This window comes from Haliotis rufescens, unplaced genomic scaffold (genome assembly GCF_023055435.1).
Source record: "Haliotis rufescens isolate VD_foot unplaced genomic scaffold, xgHalRufe1.0.p SCAF_13, whole genome shotgun sequence".
Taxonomy (NCBI): Eukaryota; Metazoa; Mollusca; class Gastropoda; order Lepetellida; family Haliotidae; genus Haliotis; species Haliotis rufescens.
The window spans coordinates 25,888,322-25,908,659 of NW_025963813.1; the positions used below are offsets into that span (position 1 = coordinate 25,888,322).

The 20,338-nt window shown below is 49.5% G+C and overlaps 1 protein-coding gene across 9 annotated transcripts in view; it reads left to right on the forward strand.

Annotated features, from left to right (window-relative positions):
• LOC124110774 (RING finger protein 207-like) overlaps window positions 1-19,997 on the forward strand; it is a 43,514-nt gene extending 23,517 nt beyond the window's left edge. The window contains exons 10-18 of one of the 9 annotated variants that reach the window (XR_007220406.1): window positions 282-383; window positions 640-805; window positions 1,235-1,420; window positions 11,067-11,118; window positions 11,385-12,710; window positions 13,098-13,742; window positions 13,872-14,942; window positions 15,643-15,735; window positions 16,945-16,984. Coding sequence is in view for 2 of the 9 variants with exons in the window: in XM_046470172.2 (XP_046326128.1) it covers window positions 282-383; window positions 640-805; window positions 1,235-1,420; window positions 11,067-11,118; window positions 11,385-11,502; window positions 15,643-15,735; window positions 16,945-17,188 (961 nt within the window). In the remaining 7 variants the exon portion in view is untranslated. Of the gene's footprint in view, window positions 1-281; window positions 384-639; window positions 806-1,234; window positions 1,421-11,066; window positions 11,119-11,384; window positions 12,711-13,097; window positions 14,943-15,642; window positions 15,736-16,944 lie in introns of those variants that run through there. The other 8 variants (XR_007220405.1, XR_006857330.2, XR_007220404.1 and 5 more) reach the window with 8 other exon arrangements.
• The last annotated feature ends 341 nt before the right edge of the window (window positions 19,998-20,338 follow it).

Consider the following 20,338-nt stretch of genomic DNA (forward strand, 5'->3'; position numbering starts at 1 on the left):
AAAATTTGTTTCCCATCCTTTTCACCATAAAGATTAATAGGCTTGTATATTTTAAGGTTCCTAGAATATTAGCTTATTGTCAGTGTCAATATGTACATCCACAGAAGACATTCTGTGCATTCAGGCCCTTTGGTACCCCAAAATGTCACCCACTTATGTATTAATTTATGACTTCATACCTCTCCATCTCCTGAAAATATTTAAGAGGTGAAGGAATGGTGTGGATACCTCGCAGAGGTCAGATAAGCATTTGTTGAGCATGAGTGTTACCATGGTTACAGGAGCTTGGAGCCCCTGTTGTATGATGGCCCCGGGAAAGTGTTTCTGGCGTCTAGCCCTGTCCTACAACGATCCACAGGAGTGCCTTCCTCACCCAGTTTCAAGTAGGTATCCAGGCAGGACTGTTATGAATGTGTGGATATTGTTATGAAATGCTCAGTATGCTCGGTAGAGGCACGAGATTTTTTCAGGAAACTAATCTAAAATCGACGACCATTTAAAATTTATATGGCGTATTTTGCCTCCTAACTTCTTCATGTCATTTGCATACTGATCTTCTTCAAGAAATTTATTTTTGCTGTGAACTGTTTGAGAAAGTCTACACAAGATCATTTTGCTTGGCCATGCTTACTTTTGCAGCAGGATTGAGGTGCCCAAGTTAGCTAATCAGGCAGCAGCTGCAGGAAACACCCCTGTCAAGGCACCACAGAACAATGGTCGCCGTAATGGCATCGGCAAAGTCAAGTTTATTGATGCCAAGGGTGTCTTTGCAGAACATTGTGTAGAGTTTGAAACTTCTCATCGGGTGGGTAAATACATAGAGTGACTCTGACCCCCTAGATAATAAACAACTCTGACCCCCTAGATAATAAACAACTTTGACCCCCCACATAATAAACAACCCTGACCCCCTAGGTAATAAACAACCCTGACCCCCTAGATAATAAACAACTCTGACCCCCTAGATAATAAACAACTCTGACCCCTAGATAATAAACAACTCTGACCCCCTAGATAATAAACAACTCTGACCCCCTAGATAATAAACAGATCTACCCCTTACATACAGCAATTCATCGACTTCACTGTCACAGTGCTTGAGATAATCATAGGGTTCACAATTCCAACAGCATCTCTGTATATCTCACTACCTAGTTTTGACCCAGTATTTAGACTATGTTTCATTGAACCATTCTTTCATGGTACTGACATTCTCCCTTCTGTCTGTGTTCAGGATGTGCTGCAGAAGCTCGAGAAACTCAAGTCTCAGGTGCAGGAGCTGCAGAGAGATCTGACCCTGAGGCGATGTCTGGCGCGGCGGTCGGCGGTGGAGGAGCTAAAGAGTGTCATTGATGGTGTCGAGTGTCAGCTTGAGAAGCACTACGGCTACATAGAGGAAAAACAGCCAACACTCGAGAAGGTACACTCCTGTCTGCAGTAGAGATATGGTACTCCCACATCTGTAGTAGAGATACAATACACTCTTGTCTGTAGTAGAGAGAAGATACACTCATGTCTGTAGTAGAGACATATATATTGTTGATACCCCCATAGCCCCTTTCAAACAGACTCACTAATACATAGGCACCCATAGCCCCTGTAAAACAGACTCACTAATACATAGGCACTCATAGCCCCTGTAAAACAGACTCACTAATACATAGGCACCCATAGCCCCTGTAAAACAGACTCACTAATACATAGGCACTCATAGCCCCTTTCAATAGACTCACTCCCACATTGGCATTCATAGCCCCTGTCAAATAGACTCACTCCCACATAGGCATTCATAGCCCCTGTCAAACAGACTCACTCCAACATAGACACTCATAGCCCCTATCAAACAGACTCACTCCCACATAGGCACCCATTGCCCCTATCAAACAGACTCACTCCCACATAGGCACCCATTGCCCCTATCAAACAGACTCACTCCCACATAGGCACCCATTGCCCCTATCAAACAGACTCACTCCCACATAGGCACCCATTGCCCCTATCAAACAGACTCACTCCCACATAGGCACCCATTGCCCCTGTCAAACAGACTCACTCCCACATAGACACTCATAGCCCCTATCAAACAGACTCACTCCAACATAGGCACCCATTGCCCCTATCAAACAGACTCACTCCCACATAGGCACCCATTGCCCCTGTCAAACAGACTCACTCCAACATAGACACTCATAGCCCCTGTCAAACAGACTCACTCCCACATAGCACCTTTCAATTACATTAAGTAATACGTTACCACTGTTATACTGAGACTGTTGTCTCCCACAACTGCTCTTATAGCGAAATCTACCACAGAGATCTCACTTACCTCATGCAGCACGTGTGAGCCACCTAGCTGCCACTGTGACACCCTTCTCTCTTGTCTCTTCCCTTGCTCCAGCAAGACCGCTCTGAAGCGTTCCTGTATCTCCAACCATTCGGTGATATTTATTACTGTTTATTGTCTCAAATAAACTGTGCTTTTACAGGGCGTTTGCTGTAACTATGCTTGGAAATATTTTTCCTGCCAAAAGGAAAAAAAATACCCACACTCTTTTCTATATACTTGCGGGGTGTCTCCTATGCACGTTGTGTTTTACGTTCCCCTGTTCTAGTATGTCTTGGGGGTTTACATCACTTATTTCTCTATATGTTATATGTGTATGTTCTATATTCGCATTGCTCGTTTATTTTCTTGTGAAAATGCTCGTTTGTGAATATTTGTGGTGCGTGTGTTGTAACCATGTTTTACTCTTTGTTCATAGTAAAAACAATGTCTGACATGGATGTCTCCCCGTCCTCCACCCCCTCTACCCCCACAACCAGGACGCGGGGTCCACTGGTACGGCGGCGGATCCCATGGTCACCGGACCTTCCCCCGAACCGTTGCTCCCACTATCGGTTAAGGACCGCGTGGCTATGGCTTATGACGTCTTTGAGGACAAGCCTAAGCCCCTGCCGGTACCGCGGGGAATCCATGGCTCTGTGGGTTCCGCCGAGGTATTCGAGGAGTCTTCCGACAAGGCTTTCCCCGCATCAACCTTGCTGCGCGGGATCAAGCCTTCCTTGGAGAAAGCCTTTGCGGCGGCCTCCGGTCTGGGTCTCCCTTTGCCTCCCCTGTCATGGAGAAAGGGTTCATTCCCAGTTCATGACCTTGCCTTTCCCGAGGCTGGTCCTCAGGGAGGGCCATGTTAAGAGGTTGGGTGTCCGTGCCCCACCGGCTGCTCCGGTAACGCAGGCTACCTTGCAGCAGCTGGACACCCTCGCTCGGCGCTCCATGCTTGCCATGTCTCACGGAGACACTTACTTGGCTGCAGCGGCCAGTCTGGTCGAAGGTTCTCCCACGGACCGAGACCAGCGCATTTACAACTGCTTGCTCAGTTTAAATGCTTCCCTTGAGTACAATGCCGGGGCTTCGGCCTTTATTTCCGGCACGTGCCATTTTATGAGGCGCCAAGCATATCTTGCCGCCTTGGGGTTGGACACTGCCAACCAGGAAGTGCTCCTTTTGCAGCCTTGGTCTGCGCGGACCCTTTTCAATACCAAGATCCCTGGGGTTCTGAAAGAACAACAGGCTGTTTCGTCTGCCGAGGCCTCTCGGCACACACTTGATCTTGTTGGGTCCCTGCATAGACGCCTGGGTGCCGCCTTTAAGCGGAGTGCCCCCCAGGATGCTGCAGCTGGCAGGTCTAAGGGGTCGGGTCCTTCTTCCTCCGGGATGAAGCCCCGCCCTGAGGGCTCCGGTAAGGGCAATCAGCAGCCCTTTCGCGGGAAGAAGGGGAACTGGGGGACGGCAAGGGCGGTTAGGTTAGGCCCCCCTCTCCTTCCCCGGTGGGAGCCAGACTCCAGACTTACTGGGAGAATTGGGAACAAGTGTTTGACGACCCGTGGGTATCGGCTAGATCTCAAAGCGGATCCGCCGCTAACTGTTGCCACGTTGGCAGGTTTCTCTTCGGAAGCAGATCTTCCCATCCTAGCTGATGCCATTGGCAGGTTGGTGGAGAAGAGGGCGGTACAGGAGTTACCTCTTCCAGAAATAACACCGGGGTTTTACTCCAGGATATTTCTCGTTCCCAAGAAGGACAGTGCCGAACTCAGAATGATTCACAATCTGAAATTGTTCAACGAGTTTTACCTGCACAAGCCGCCCAAGTTCAGAATGTTGACCTTGGCGGACCTGAAAGCTCTGATCATGCCCGCCGACATCGATCGACCTGAAGGATGCTTATCTGCATGTTCCGATCCACTCGGACCATCACAAGTATCTCAGGTTTGCCTTTCAAGGCAGGCATTACGAGTGGGTTGCACTCCCATTCGGCCTATCATCTGCTCCCTGGTTGTTCACCCGGTTAACCACCCCCATAGTGGGGTTCCTCCACAGGAGGGGTGTGAGGTACTTTGCGTACCTGGACTACTCGCTAGTGGCAAATCGGATGACGGACATGCTGTCTCGTCAACTCGATTTCGCACTTCGGCTCTTGGAGCAATTGGGATGGATTGTCAATCTCCCCAAGAGCGAGTTAACCCCCTCTCAGAACTTGAAGTTCATCGGAGGTCGGTTCGACACGGTGACCCATCGCCTCTTTGTCCCCCAAGACCGGTGGCACAAGATTCAGGCGATGATTGCCAAAGTCTTAGTGGTGCAACAGACTGTTCACCTTTGGGAACAGCTGTTAGGGCTACTTGTGTCAGCCCAGGACTGCACCGAACGGGGTCGTCTCCAATTCCGCCCGCTGCAACGGTTTCTAATCCAGTTGTTAGCACAGGAAGAGAACAGTGCGTCCGTCGCTCTCCCAGATCGGCTCTGACCGCATCTGGAGTGGTGGACAGTCCCTTGCAACATCTTATCAGGAGTCTCTATGCGGCCCTTCCAGGCCACATTGAACCTGTATACAGACTGGCTGGGCGCCCATCTAGAGGGGGAGGTGAGCTCGGGGCTGTGGTGCGTAGACGAACTAGGTCTTCACATCAATTACCTCGAGTTCAAGGCAGTGATCAACGCAGTCAATCACTGGAAGCATCGTCTCGTTGACGCCCGGCTCATGCTGGCGACCGACAACACGACGGTAGCGTCTTATGTGAACAAACTGGGGGGAACCCACAGTCACTCGCTACTCGATCTCACGTTCGAGTTTTACGCTCTGGTGAACAGTGTCCCGTGCCAGGTACGCGCCCGTCACATTCCCGGTGTGCGGAACGTACTGGCAGACGCTCAGGGTCGTCTGATGGTCGACCTGTTCGCAAACAGGTTCAACAATCAACTCCCGTTGTTTTTATCACCAGTCCCGGACCCGAGGGCCATCGATCACGATGCTCTTGCGTTAGACTGGAGGGGCATGGACGCTTATGCTTACCCGCCAACGGCGTTTATACCACTCATTCTCAGCTGGCTCTGATGAGTTCGCTGTCAAATGCTACTGATCGCGCCCATGTGGCCGAACAGATCGTGGTACCCCGACTTACTGGCCCAGGTCACGCAGTCGCCGCTTCCACTGCCTGTGAGACCGGATCTCCTGATCCACCCTCACACTCGTCAGCTTCATCCAAACGCAGGGCAGTTCAATCTGCACGCGTGGATGTTGTCACCAAGCGACTGAGGAGTAAAGGTTTTTCTCGTCGGGCATCTCGGGCATACGTTAGTATGCATCGTGATTCTATCCAGAAGGTGTATAATGCACGTTGGGCTATTTTCACGAAGTGGTGTTGTAAACATCACATTCATTCGCCAGATAAGGTATCTGTGCAGGACATTGCTCGTGTCTCACTTACAAGAGACCTGGAAACTCTCTGGGGGTTCCATTGCCAACTATGTCTCTTCCGTTGCTACGGTACGGGAGGTTGCTATGGGTACCAGTCTTTCAAAAGAGCCATTGATTCGGGGTATTATCAAGGGTTTCAAACAGCAAGATCTTAAGAAAGGCCGCCTTCGGGCACCGGCCTGGGATCTTTCCTTAGTGTTGAAATCACTTACGGAAGCTCCGTATGAACCCTTGAGTAGTGCTTTGTTTCGGCATGTGACTTGGAAAACAACATTTCTCCTCTCCTTTGCCACGGCTGCACATGTGTCTGAGATTCATGCACTCGATGTCACTAAGGTACGATTTGATAGGGGCAACAAAGGAGCGGTCCGCCTGGGCCTGCTCATGGGCTTCGTCGCTAAGAATCAGAAATTTGGTCAAACGGAGAGAGAATTCAGTGTAAGATCACTCAAAGAAATTTTTACAAACCTGTAGAGGTTATGAATTCTCTGATGAAATCCTCCTTGGGGCACTTATTGCATTTTCCTGGCTCAAGAAAATCTACATGACATAGTTGTAACCATTTTCCTTAATAAAAATTGTTACCACACAAAAAACTTTGTTTTTGTATGATATACGTCCACCCTTATGGTGCCTCACCCTCCACGGCGCGTCACGCCAAGGGAAGCAACTCTCACCCAAATCACTTTCCATATGTCTAATGCTGACGGAATGTGGGGAGGCGGGTGGCCGTGCCCCAAGGAGGATTTCATCAGAGAATTCATAACCTCTACAGGTTTGTAAAATTCTCTTTCAGATTAAATCCTCCTTGGGGCACTTATTGCATCAAGATAGACTCCTAAAGATAATCTAGGAAGTGGCATCCGTCAGCAACAAGCGTGCATAAATACATCGTATTTTGATTATTTCAATGAATAAACAAGAGTTCAATAAATGGAACCAACCTTATCGTGAGGCACCACCGTCGAAAGGCGGGGGCTGGAGACAGGGCGTTACACAATGAAAAGAGCCATTCTTTGTGGCTTATCATATCGAGAACTCGAGACACACACACCCCCCACCCCACCCACTTTTTTGAACAAGTGATATTGGGGGCACAGATCACGAGAGACTATAAACCCGCACAGAGCTAGGTAGCAGGCACCGGAGTGTGCTTTATCCCGGAGAAGGGGGGCGGATGATGTTTCCACCGAGGCAAATGGCCATCCCTTAGAGTGGACAGGGTCCAGGGATTGGATGTGACTGTCTCCCATTCCTGCAGGAATAGAGCCAGTCGGCCGCCTACGGGGACATCCGGCTTGAGGCAGTGGACCCCGGCTGTCGGCAGTTCGATAACATGCGACCGTGGGTCTGCCCGGGGCGCTTCGGGCGCTAATGGGAACCCGATGGGTTGCCGGCCCCGCGAAAAGGCTGCTGGCCTCGACCAGCTGCCCTGCCCCGGCCCCTGCCTCTCTTGCTCCTCCCGGCGCCCTTACCTGAAGGAAGCGGCTGCTTCCAAGCAGGTGCAGACTTCTGACCCGGCGCATCAGCGTAGGAGGAAGCAAGTGGAGAGGTCCGCTTACGCGGTTTAACGCATGGTACCTCCAACAAGGCCTTAGAATCCTTGATGGAGGCATACAACTGTGCGGCCTCTCGGACCACCTGCTGAGCCCCAGGGAAGAGGGTGGCACCCATCTTATAAGGCAAAGCAAGTAAATCCTGGCGTGTGGAAGCCGAGTATTTGGATACCGACATCCACAGCCTGCGCATGCCCATGACTGCGCACATCATCTGCGAGGCACAGCTACGAATAGCTTCCCTCGCAAGATGACTATGTACCTCCGTAAGTTGCGCGGCCAACTCCGAAGAGTCGGCCGGCCCCTCTCCCGCCAACTCCCTCTGTACGGCCGACAGATAAGCGGAGTGTATGGACACCCGGAGCTGCTGACATGCGTTACGATATTGCTCTTCGAAGCAAACGTAAGCAGCCTTCAGCTCCGTACCGCACGCGGGAAAGGGTGGCAACCGCCGGCCCTGCTTGACCTTAGCCAAGTTGGGGGTCGAAGACCCCCCCAGGGTAACGGAGGTCCAGACGCATTCGTCCACCACCGGTACCTCAAAATCACCATCCTCTGCTAACGGGTACCGCTTAATAAGTTCGGGCAGGTCGAACTTCCTGCGGGCACCCGACAACAGAGGGTTGATGACTTCATGCACCAATGAGGACAGAATACGGAGCCGCACCTGGGGCGCCTTGCTCGGAGCAAAAGCGTCCCCCAGAAGGCGGAACTCAGTCGGATCCGACTGGGGCATGGGCGCAGCCACCTGAGGCAGTACCTGGACAATCTTGTCCCGTACATGCCTCAACGAGGAAACGGGCTAGAAATCCGCTAGAGGAAGCCTCGGCCTCGGAAGAGGCGTCTGGCTCCGCTAGGGAGAACTGTGCGTCGGTAGTGAACGGGCCAGTGCCCGCCACCCCTCCGCTGGGGAGCGACCTCGAGCCGGCGCCGAACCCCGGTCTGAGATCGTCCCCGAGACCAAGTGGCCTGCCTCGGCCGACGCCGGGCATATCACAAGGTCTCGAAGCCGCGTCCGGCGCCGACAACGGGGAAGGCTCGGTCCGCATCTCCTCTCGGAGCTGAGACTTTACCTCCTCCATCATCGACGCCATCTGCGACCTCAACAAGGCAGAGATGTCTGCCAAAGACGGTGCAGGAGAGGGTGCAGTGATTGTGACGGGGACCCTAGAGCCTTCTCCCCCGGACCCCGGGGAGGGAGCGGAGGAGACAGTCTCAGCTGCTTTTTTACCCTTCTTACTTTTTTAGAGGGGGGGGGGGGCGGTCCTTGCCGATTTAATGTCCACCCCCGCCTTCAATAGACCCTTAAAATGTAAGAGGTCCACATTTCTCTTTTTCTGCGCCCGTGGTGTGAATGCAACACAGATCCAAACACTTTATGCAAGTATCATGCCTGTCTTGGGGGGGAATCGAAGCCGAGCACCTCGTACACAGTTTGAAGGTCTGTAAAAAAGACCGTAATTTTTTAGTTTGGCGGGAAGGGTAATAAAGTGTATCAGTGCGATTGAAAGATCGGAAAGATACGTGCATAAATTGTGTAACTAGAAGCAAAGGCGTAATTTAGAATGCGATTGGTAACGCGATACTAATAGCCAATGTCGTAGTATAATTATAACACCAAAGTGGGCGTGTTACGCGCGAAGGTGTAAAAAACCCGTAAAAAAGGTAAGTGAAATTTAAAAATAATTAACACATCACCTTGGGTTTAATTTAAAGGAAAAGATTGTAGGTTAAAGCCCGATGATATAACATTAAAAAACCCAAGCGGTTTTTGATGGCCCTGGTGTTACATGTATCATACGTGGCACTACAAAATGGACGCTACGACGGCCTTTGATTCAAAGGTATCGTACACGTGTCACATAATTACAACTTTATAACTTTATAATGCGAGGTATTACGCCTTTGCATGAAAGAAATGTACCATACATACAGTTTGGTCTGCCATGGTTCTTGTACGAACGTTATCTTGTACTTTGTTTTGTCTTGAAAAAAACAGCACGTCTGTCTTTGTCAGATGACATAATGAAAGTGATTTGGGTGAGAGTTGCTTCCCTTGGTGTGACGCGCCGTGGAGGGTGAGGCACCATAAGGGTGGACGTATATCATACAAAAACAAAGTTTTTTGTGTGGTAACAATTTTTATTAAGGAAAATGGTTACAACTATGTCATGTAGATTTTCTTGAGCCAGGAAAATGCAATAAGTGCCCCAAGGAGGATTTAATCTGAAAGAGAACTTACATCCTGCTGATACTGAGGACAGATCACTGTGTCCGGTTAGGGCCCTTAAGTATTATCTTAAGGCCTCGAATGAACGCAGACAAGAAGGGCGTGACCATCTGGTGTAACCCTAATCGGACTGCTGACATAACTTGAAACTTGATTCATCAATCTGGCGTACTGGTCTCGGGGGTAACCGGTTGCGGGGTCAAACCCGCACGAGATCAGGGCGCTAGCGGCAACATTTGCCCTACACTCCAATATCTCTGTTCACAGAATATTGAGAGGTTGTTACTGGCGTTCTGCCTCGGTTTTTGCCAATCATTACCTCAGAAAGGTTTCTGATGAAGACGTAGAGGTTGTGCACAGTCTTGGGCCGCTGATCGCGGCACAAGCAGTCATCTAAGGGGTGTGCCCAACGCAATTCCGAACTCCTATGTCATCAGACCTTGCACGGTGGTCAATCTGGGTCGACTCCAATGTTCCCAATGCCGTGGGTACAGGAGTGGGGGTCCTGCAAAACAGAGCACTCACACCACAGGTGAGGCGGCTTTTTGTGTGTTTTGTCCTTATTTGTATTTTGACAACTATGTATTTAATTGTCTGTCGTGTATTCCAACCTTGTAATGCATGCTTACAAATACTGGAATTAGGTCACGCGCCTAATGCATACTTAAAGTAGGCTTGCTCTTGGATATACGGTCTGAATGAAATTAATTTCCCTCTTTTCGACTGTTTAACCTGATCTAAGATTTAGCTCACAAGGATACTGTGTTCTCATCCGCTGTGGCAATGAAATACCTATCCAGTGAGGCCGTTGGGAGTCACCAATCATTTGGCAAAGACGATTGAGCCTTACGGTATGCGCTTGACAGTGCTTTGGTATTCCTATAGGGTAACGCCTAGCTAGGAGCATGTGCATCGAGTGCTTCCACCTTGTTGTTTACTTCCGCTGGTCGGAAGGAACACGAGCAGTCAGGTTCGGGTTGTAGGTGCTCCCCACCGCCTACTGTGGTAGTCAGCCTCGGTATAACAGTGGTAACGTATTACTTAATGTAATTTGCAGAATTTTCCTATTTGGATTATTCTATAAGTAATACGTTACCACTTGAGGTGATGCCTGCTCGACCGTCCCCCGAGCACTTGCTCTCACTAGAGACAAGAGAGAAGGGTGTCACATGGCAGCTAGGTGGCTACGCACGGGCTGCATGAGGTAATTGAGATCTCTGTGGAAGATTTTGCTATAATAGCAGTTGTGGGAGACAACAGCCTCGGTATAACAGTGGTAACGTATTACTTATAGAATATTCCGAATAGGAACATTCTACAAAACAGACTCACTCTCACATAGGCTTTCAAGAGCCCTTTTTTATTGGGCTCAACTATTTGTTGGGAATTAAACCCTTCTTGTTGATCATGAAAATGTTAAATTATTCATGTGGTCTTCCTTTTATGTGGTATGGGTGATAAGATGTTATGAATGTGGATGAAGTGTCTGACTGAACTGTCTGATGTTGGGAGTGTTTGTTCCAGCACTGGGAGGAGAGTGTCCAAAGGATAGCCAATGAACAAGAGCTGTACCAGGGTAAGTTGGGAGTCAGAACACCTCAAGGTCATGTTGGGGCCCAGGAAAATATCTAGTGTCTTCAGATCAAATGCCTGGTATTATCCATTGACCTATTAACAAATGTTTTTGTTTGACAGTGTCACCATCAACTGATTTTGTTATCCACTTGTTGGAAGTTTAATTCAAATAAACCATCATCATAATATTTACTGCCTTTCTGCTGTGGTGGACCTGAAAAGTTCAAATATTGCACCTCCTTCTTACACTCTCTTGTTTGACTGCAGCTCAGTGCCAGGATGTTGTGAGACTCCAGCTGGAGACAAAGCACCTGAAGGTCATCACAGCCCAGCTGACCTCCTACATCTCATCCATAGCCTCCGTCACAGAGAGACTCGCACCCAAGTAGGTACCACATAGCCTCCGTCACAGAGAGACTCGCACCCAAGTAGGTACCAAATAGCCTCCGTCACAGAGAGACTCGCACCCAAGTAGGTACCACATAGCCTCCGTCACAGAGAGACTCGCACCCAAGTAGGTACCACATAGCCTCCGTCACAGAGAGACTCGCACCCAAGTAGGTACCACATAGCCTCCTTCACAGAGAGACTCGCACCCAAGTAGGTACCACATAGCCTCCGTCACAGAGAGACTCGCACCCAAGTAGGTACCACATAGCCTCCGTCACAGAGAGACTCGCACCCAAGTAGGTACCACATAGCCTCCTTCACAGAGAGACTTGCACCCAAGTAGGTACCCCATAGCCTCCGTCACAGAGAGACTCGCACCCAAGTAGGTACCCCATTATCTCCGTCACAGAGAGACTCGCACCCAAGTAGGTACCCCATTATCTCCGTCACAGAGAGACTCGCACCCAAGTAGGTACCACATAGCCTCCGTCAGAGTGAGACTCGCACCCAAGTAGGTACCCCATTGCCTCCGTCACAGAGAGACATGCACCCAAGTAGGTACCTTGTAGTCTTCATCACAGAGAGACTCGCACCCAAGTAGGTACCCCATTGCCTCCGTCACAGAGAGACATGCACCCAAGTAGGTACCCCATTGCCTCCGTCACAGAGAGACATGCACCCAAGTAGGTACCTTGTAGTCTTCATCACAGAGAGACATGCACCCAAGTAGGTACCCCATTGCCTCCGTCACAGAGAGACATGCACCCAAGTAGGTACCACATAGCCTCCGTCACAGAGAGACTCGCACCCAAGTAGGTACCCCATTGCCTCTGTCACAGAGAGACATGCACCCAAGTAGGTACCCCATTGCCTCCGTCACAGAGAGACATGCACCTAAGTAGGTACCCCATTATCTCCATCACAGAGAGACTCGCACCCAAGTAGGTACCTTGTAGTCTTCATCACAGAGAGACTCGCACCCAAGTAGGTACCCCATTGCCTCTGTCACAGAGAGACATGCACCCAAGTAGGTACCCCATTGCCTCCGTCACAGAGAGACATGCACCTAAGTAGGTACCCCATTATCTCCGTCACAGAGAGACTCGCACCCAGGTAGGTACCTTGTAGTCTTCATCACAGAGAGACTTGCACCCAAGTAGGTACCCCATTGCCTCTGTCACAGAGAGACATGCACCCAAGTAGGTACCCCTTTATCTCCGTCACAGAACGACATGCACCCAAGTAAGTACCTTGTAGTCTCCGTCACAGAGAGACATGCACCCAAGTAGGTACCCCATAGTCTCCGTCACAGAGAGACTCGCACCCAAGTAGGTACCACATAGCCTCCGTGTCAGAGAGACTCGCACCCAAGTAGGTACCCCATAGCCTCCGTCACAGAGAGACTCGCACCCAAGTAGGTACCCCATTATCTCCGTCACAGAGAGACTCGCACCCAAGTAGGTACCCCATAGCCTCCGTCACAGAGAAACTCGCACCCAAGTAGGTACCCCATTATCTCTGTCACAGAGAGACTCGCACCCAAGTAGGTACCTTGTAGTCTTCATCACAGAGAGACTCGCACCCAAGTAGGTACCCCATTGCCTCTGTCACAGAGAGACATGCACCCAAGTAGGTACCCCATTGCCTCCATCACAGAGAGACATGCACCTAAGTAGGTACCCCATTATCTCCATCACAGAGAGACTCGCACCCAAGTAGGTACCTTGTAGTCTTCATCACAGAGAGACTTGCACCCAAGTAGGTACCCCATTGCCTCTGTCACAGAGAGACATGCACCCAAGTAGGTACCCCTTTATCTCCGTCACAGAGAGACTCGCACCCAAGTAGGTACCTTGTAGTCTTCATCACAGAGAGACTTGCACCCAAGTAGGTACCCCATTGCCTCTGTCACAGAGAGACATGCACCCAAGTAGGTACCCCATTGCCTCTGTCACAGAGAGACATGCACCCAAGTAGGTACCCCATTATCTCCGTCACAGAGACACTCGCACCCAAGTAGGTACCACATAGCCTCCTTCACAGAGAGACTCGCACCCAAGTAAGTACCTTGTAGTCTCCGTCACAGAGAGACATGCACCCAAGTAGGTACCCCATTATCTCCTTCACAGAGAGACTCGCACCCAAGTAGGTACCACATAGCCTCCGTGTCAGAGAGACTCGCACCCAAGTAGGTACCCCATAGCCTCCGTCACAGAGAGACTCGCACCCAAGTAGGTACCCCATTATCTCCGTCACAGAGAGACTCGCACCCAAGTATGTACCCCATAGCCTCCGTCACAGAGAAACTCGCACCCAAGTAGGTACCCCATTATCTCCGTCACAGAGACACTCGCACCCAAGTAGGTACCACATAGCCTCCGTGTCAGAGAGACTCGCACCCAAGTAGGTACCCCATAGCCTCCGTCACAGAGAGACTCGCACCCAAGTAGGTACCCCATTATCTCCGTCACAGAGAGACTCGCACCCAAGTAGGTACCACATAGCCTCCGTCACAGAGAGACTCACACCCAAGTAGGTACCCCATTGCCTCCGTCACAGAGAGACATGCATCCAAGTAGGTACCTTGTAGTCTTTATCACAGAGAGACTCGCACCCAAGTAGGTACCCCATTGCCTCCGTCACAGAGAGACATGCACCCAAGTAGGTACCCCATTGCCTCTGTCACAGAGAGACATGCACCCAAGTAGGTACCCCATTGCCTCTGTCACAGAGAGACATGCACCCAAGTAGGTACCCCATTGCCTCTGTCACAGAGAGACATGCACCCAAGTAGGTACCCCATTGCCTCTGTCACAGAGAGACATGCACCCAAGTAGGTACCCCATTGCCTCTGTCACAGAGAGACATGCACCCAAGTAGGTACCCCATTGCCTCTGTCACAGAGAGACATGCACCCAAGTAGGTACCCCATTGCCTCTGTCACAGAGAGACATGCACCCATGTAGGTACCCCATTATCTCCGTCACAGAGAGACTCGCACCCAAGTAGGTACCTTGTAGTCTTCATCACAGAGAGACTCGCACCCAAGTAGGTACCCCATTGCCTCTGTCACTGAGAGACATGCACCCAAGTAGGTACCCCACTGCCTCCATCACAGAGAGACATGCACCCAAGTAGGTACCCCATTATCTCCGTCACAGAGAGACATGCACCCAAGTAGGTACCCCATTATCTCCGTCACAGAGAGACTTGCACCCAAGGAGGTACCCCATTATCTCCGTCACAGAGAGACATGCACCCAAGTAGGTACCTTGTAGTCTTCATCACAGAGAGACATGCACCCAAGTAGGTACCCCATTGCCTCTGTCACAGAGAGACTTTCACCCAAGTAGGTACCACATAGCCACCGTCACAGAGAGACATGCACCCAAGTAGGTACCCCATTGCCTCTGTCACAGAGAGACTCGCACCCAAGTAGGTACCCCATTGCCTCCGTCACAGAGAGACATGCACCCAAGTAGGTACCTTGTAGTCTTCATCACAGAGAGACATGCACCCAAGTAGGTACCCCATTGCCTCCGTCACAGAGAGACATGCACCCAAGTAGGTACTCCATTGCCTCCGTCACAGAGAGATATACACCCAAGTAGGTACCCTATGGACTCTGAGTAGAGAGTACGTTTAAGTGGATCCTATTTGTGCTGGTGAGTTCTGTTTTCATGACAGTTTAGGGGTTTAATGGCCATGAAGACTCCAGCAGACCTGATGTTTGACAGACACAAAATGGTAGTATACATGTTTTGTTTTCCACTTCTGTGTGCATTTGATCCTTGCTATGCTAACCTGTCAGTATTAGACTCTTTCTCGCTGCCATGCATCACATTGCTCTAACATGAATGTTCTCTCCAGCTTGTAAAGAGAACCAGCGTTTGTCACGTTCTTATGCACTGCTACATTTTCATAAACACACATTCAGGGCCAAGAATGTCATGAATGAATTGATAACATACTCTTGATCGCAGTTGTATGCAGCTTCATAATATATTTAGTGTGATTTCTACTGAACACATTTACCTTATTGAGACCTAGGGTACACAGACATTTGCATGACAAGTTGCGTGTGAGGAGGTCGCTGTCAGCATGTGTGACACTTCATGTATGTTTCTGTCGCCAGGCTTGGCCAGTCTACGAATGACACGGAGCATGACAATCAGATGCATGCATTGTTGGACGAGATCAACGCTGTGCACCCAGACTCCCAACAGAGGTCAGATATTAGCACAATGTCTCCACAAATAGCCTTGTGGGGGCCTTGTATTTCAAGTCGATTGTCTGCACTAAGTCAGTAGCTAGGTGACTTGGGGAAACTTGTAAATGATTATGTTAGTGTTTAAAGATAGATAAGGGACTGGTCATTTTTACATGGAGTTCAGGGGTATCTGATGTCTCTTACTGAATATGTGTATCATATTTTATAATGTAATCCCATAATGCTTGGCATATTTTGGATGACCCCCCACCTTGTCCTTGTCCTTTTAAGACAAACTGTGAAAGCACTTTATATTTTATTATAACCTGTTCATTTTTTCATATCCAACCATGAATATTTGTATTATTTTTTATGACCCTCCCTAGAGACTGTCATATTTCATGGTGACTCTCCCCTGTTTCTCTCTGACCCACCCATCCCTATAATAAACACCCAAAGGGGTAGGCCATATCTCAGCTGTGGCTGGTTTATGCTGTGGCTGTTGACAGTGCTCACACCATGGGGTAGGCCATATCTCAGCTGTGGCTGGTTTATGCTGTGGCTGTTGACAGTACTCACACCGTGGGGTAGGCCATATCTCAGCTGTGGCTGGTTTATGCTGGCAGTGTTGACAGTGCTAACACCATGGGGTAGGCCATATCTCAGCTGTGGCTGGTTTATGCTGTGGCTGTTGACAGTGCTCACACCGTGGGGTAGGCCATATCTCAACTGTGACTGGTTTATGCTGGCACTGTTGACAGTGCTCACAACATGGGGTAGGCCATATCTCAGCTGTGACTGGTTTATGCTGTGGCTGTTGACAGTGCTCACACCGTGGGGTAGGCCATATCTCAGCTGTGACTGGTTTATGCTGGCAGTGTTGACAGTGCTCACACCATGGGGTAGGCCATATCTCAGCTGTGGCTGGTTTATGCTGGCACTGTTGACAGTGCTCACACTGTGGGGTAGGCCATATCTCGGCTGTGGCTGGTTTATGCTGGCAGTGTTCACCATTGCCTGATCCAGGTCATCTACACTGTGAGATGATGATAATAACAGGTTCTCCATTCAGTCACTTTTGAATCCTACATGAGGGGAAGAAAGAGATTGCCAATGTTCAGACAGGTAGTCACAGGTGGTGTTGAAGCACTTAGGCAACTACACACAGCAATGTTTGATAACCATGTCATATTATCATGTACTAACATATTTCACAATTTTGAACAGAGTTGATGCCATTCAGACAGCTGAAGACATCCGGCAGGTAAACACAGCCAATCGGAAGAACCCTCTGGATGATGAGCTGATCAAAACCAAGGGACTGCTTCGGGCGCCCTCCCTCCGCAGAGACAGTTCTACCAAGAAAGATGCCTCCACGACACAAACTGTGCAAGGAAAAGATACAGCGGAAGAGGACAAGGAAAATATCCGGTTAGAGAATGTGCAGCCAGTTAAGTTAACTCCAACTTGACTCCTCGAGGAGGACAACAGTATGGCCACCAAGAAGAACGACCAAGATAAGCAATGAAGCTTTGTGGTAGTACTCCACACAGGCTTCAGATGTTACGAGATATTTTAGGCACTTTTGTATCTGAAGGTTGACTTACTGGTGGTGCAATATATTATTAATAAAATTAAGTAAGGAAGAGCACTTTTAGTGGCTCTTTTGACAGTACTTGTTTGAATAACAAAATCTGCCATTTTGCCATTTTTCCATCACTACTGAAGTCTTTCATGAGATATTACATTAATTTCATTCCTATCAACTGCCATTATCCCGTGGTGGTGAAGTTGTTTCCACGTTTAAACAGTGATGTAATAACTCCATCAATTCACTGTAACTTGCAGCTATACCATCCTTGGTGTGGCCACACGAATGTAGCGTACTTGGTGTGGCCTCATGAAGGTAGTGTACGTGATGTGGTCTCATGAAGGTAGCGTACTTGGTGTGGTCTCATGAAAGACCATCCTTGGTGTGATAACACTGAGGTACCATCCTTGGTGTGATAACACGGAGGTACCATCCTTGGTGCGGCCTCACGAATGTAGCGTACTTGGTGTGGCCTCACGAATGTAGCGTACTTGGTGTGGCCTCATGAAGGTAGCGTACTTGGTGTGGCCTCATGAAGGTAGCGTACTTGGTGTGGCCTCACGAATGTAGCCTACGTGATGTGGTCTCATGAAGGTAGCGTACGTGATGTGGTCTCATGAAGGTAGCGTACTTGGTGTGGCCTCATGAAGGTAGCGTACTTGGTGTGGCCTCATGAAGGTAGCGTACGTGATGTGGTCTCATGAAGGTAGCGTACTTGGTGTGGCCTCATGAAGGTAGCGTACTTGGTGTGGCCTCATGAAGGTAGCGTACGTGATGTGGTTTCATGAAGGTTGCGTACGTGATGTGGCCTCATGAAGGTAGCGTACTTGGTGTGGCCTCATGAAGGTAGCGTACTTGGTGTGGCCTCATGAAGGTAGCGTACGTGATGTGGTCTCATGAAGGTAGCATACGTGATGTGGTCTCATGAAGGTAGCATACGTGATGTGGTCTCATGAAGGTAGCGTACGTGATGTGGTCTCATGAAGGTAGCGTACTTGGTGTGGCCTCATGAAGGTAGCGTACTTGGTGTGGCCTCATGAAGGTAGCGTACGTGATGTGGTCTCATGAAGGTAGCGTACTTGGTGTGGCCTCATGAAGGTAGCATAATTGGTGTGGCCTCACGAATGTAGCGTACGTGATGTGGTCTCATGAAGGTAGCGTACTTGGTGTGGTCTCATGAAAGACCATCCTTGGTGTGATAACACTGAGGTACCATCCTTGGTGCGGCCTCACTCACTATATAGTAACACTAAAATCGATTGAAAATAGTGCTGAGTGGCATAATCAGTCTAGTAGGCTCAACAGTTCTGGGCACAGACTATAACTGCCTTACTGTCCAAAGCTGTGCTAAGTCAAACTCACATATCCTCTCATTCAATGACCATCACATCAATATACAGATTTGTTTTCACCGTATCATGTTACACACCAGCATATCTGTGATTCTTCACCAGAGGCTACTGACTGTCACTGGCTTTCAATGAATTAGATAATCTACAGTGATGTTGTAAAGTAATGCTGATATATACATTACACCAAGTAAATGAATATTTACATGATTACTTGTTTAGAATTAAAACATTTTAATGTCTTTTATTTATTGGTAACTTAATATACTCATTAACATTTATTAATGTGATAGAGAATGACCATTGTCTCAGGTACATCTCCTCTTTACAGATGAGTCTCTCTCAATTTACTTTGTGCTCCACTTTCTGATTCCGTTTCTGAACTGTAACGAATTTGTTGACAATGTCTATGCAAAGCCGCCATCGTGCTGGGTCTGTTTCATGTTAATGTTTGCTGACACACCCACAGTTGATCTTCCATTCACATATGACACGTTCCCACGATTAGTGCCTCACTTTGACATAAATGAAGATCTTGATGTCATGAATTATTGGCAATGTGAATATCATGCTTTTGTAGGTGTTTCCTGTCATCCATTGTGTTCCTGAATATTGCTGATGGGTGGGAGGGGGGGTGAACATGTTCAACCAGTGTACAAGAAAGACTGGCAACTCTACTCCGATGTATATGTCCATTCATTATTTTTATTACCCTCCCAAAGTGATTACCGGTATCCATTCTTCACCTAAAAAATACCCAAAGCACATTGTTTTACTGATAATAACACAGCTTATCAATAGGCTAACTATGAAACTATAGTTATAGTCCATTATGATCATGTTATGTTTTGGGGTGACTTTCCCTGTGCAACTCTGAAATGTTTCAACAGGTAGAAAAATACTATCACCCTGACTGGGGCTGGGAGTGGCAGTGGGTGGGGGAACTCTCAGCCTCACTGGGGGTGGGAGTGGCGGTGGGTGGAGTAACTCTCACCCTGACTGGGGCTGGGAGTGGCAGTGGGTGGAGTAACTTTCTGCCTCACTGGGGCCGGGAGTGGCGGTGGGTGGGCTAACTCTCACCCTGACTGGGGGTGGGAGTGGCGGTGGGTGGAGTAACTTTCAGCCTCACTGGGGGTGGGAGTGGCAGTGGGTGGAGTAACTCTCACCCTGACTGGGGGTGGGAGTGGCAGTGGGTGGAGTAACTCTCACCCTGACTGGGGGTGGGAGTGGCAGTAGGTGGAGTAACTCTCAGCCTCACTGGGGGTGGGAGTGGCGGTGGGTGGAGTAACTCTCATCCTCACTGGGGATGGGGTAACTCTCACCCTGACTGGGGGTGGGAGTGGCGGTGGGTGGGGTCACTCTCACCCTGACTAGGGGTGGAAGTGGCGGTGGGTGGGGTAACTCTCACCCTGACTGGGGGTGGGAGTGGCGGTGGGTGGGGTAACTCTCACCCTGACTGGGGGTGGGAGTGGCGGTGGGTGGAGTAACTCTCACCCTGACTGGGGGTGGGAGTGGCGGTGGGTGGAGTAACTCTCACCCTGACTGGGGGTGGGAGTGGCGGTGGGTGGAGTAACTCTCACCCTGACTGGGGGTGGAAGTGGCGGTGGGTGGAGTAACTCTCACCCTGACTGGGGGTGGGAGTGGCGGTGGGTGGAGTAACTCTCACCCTGACTGGGGGTGG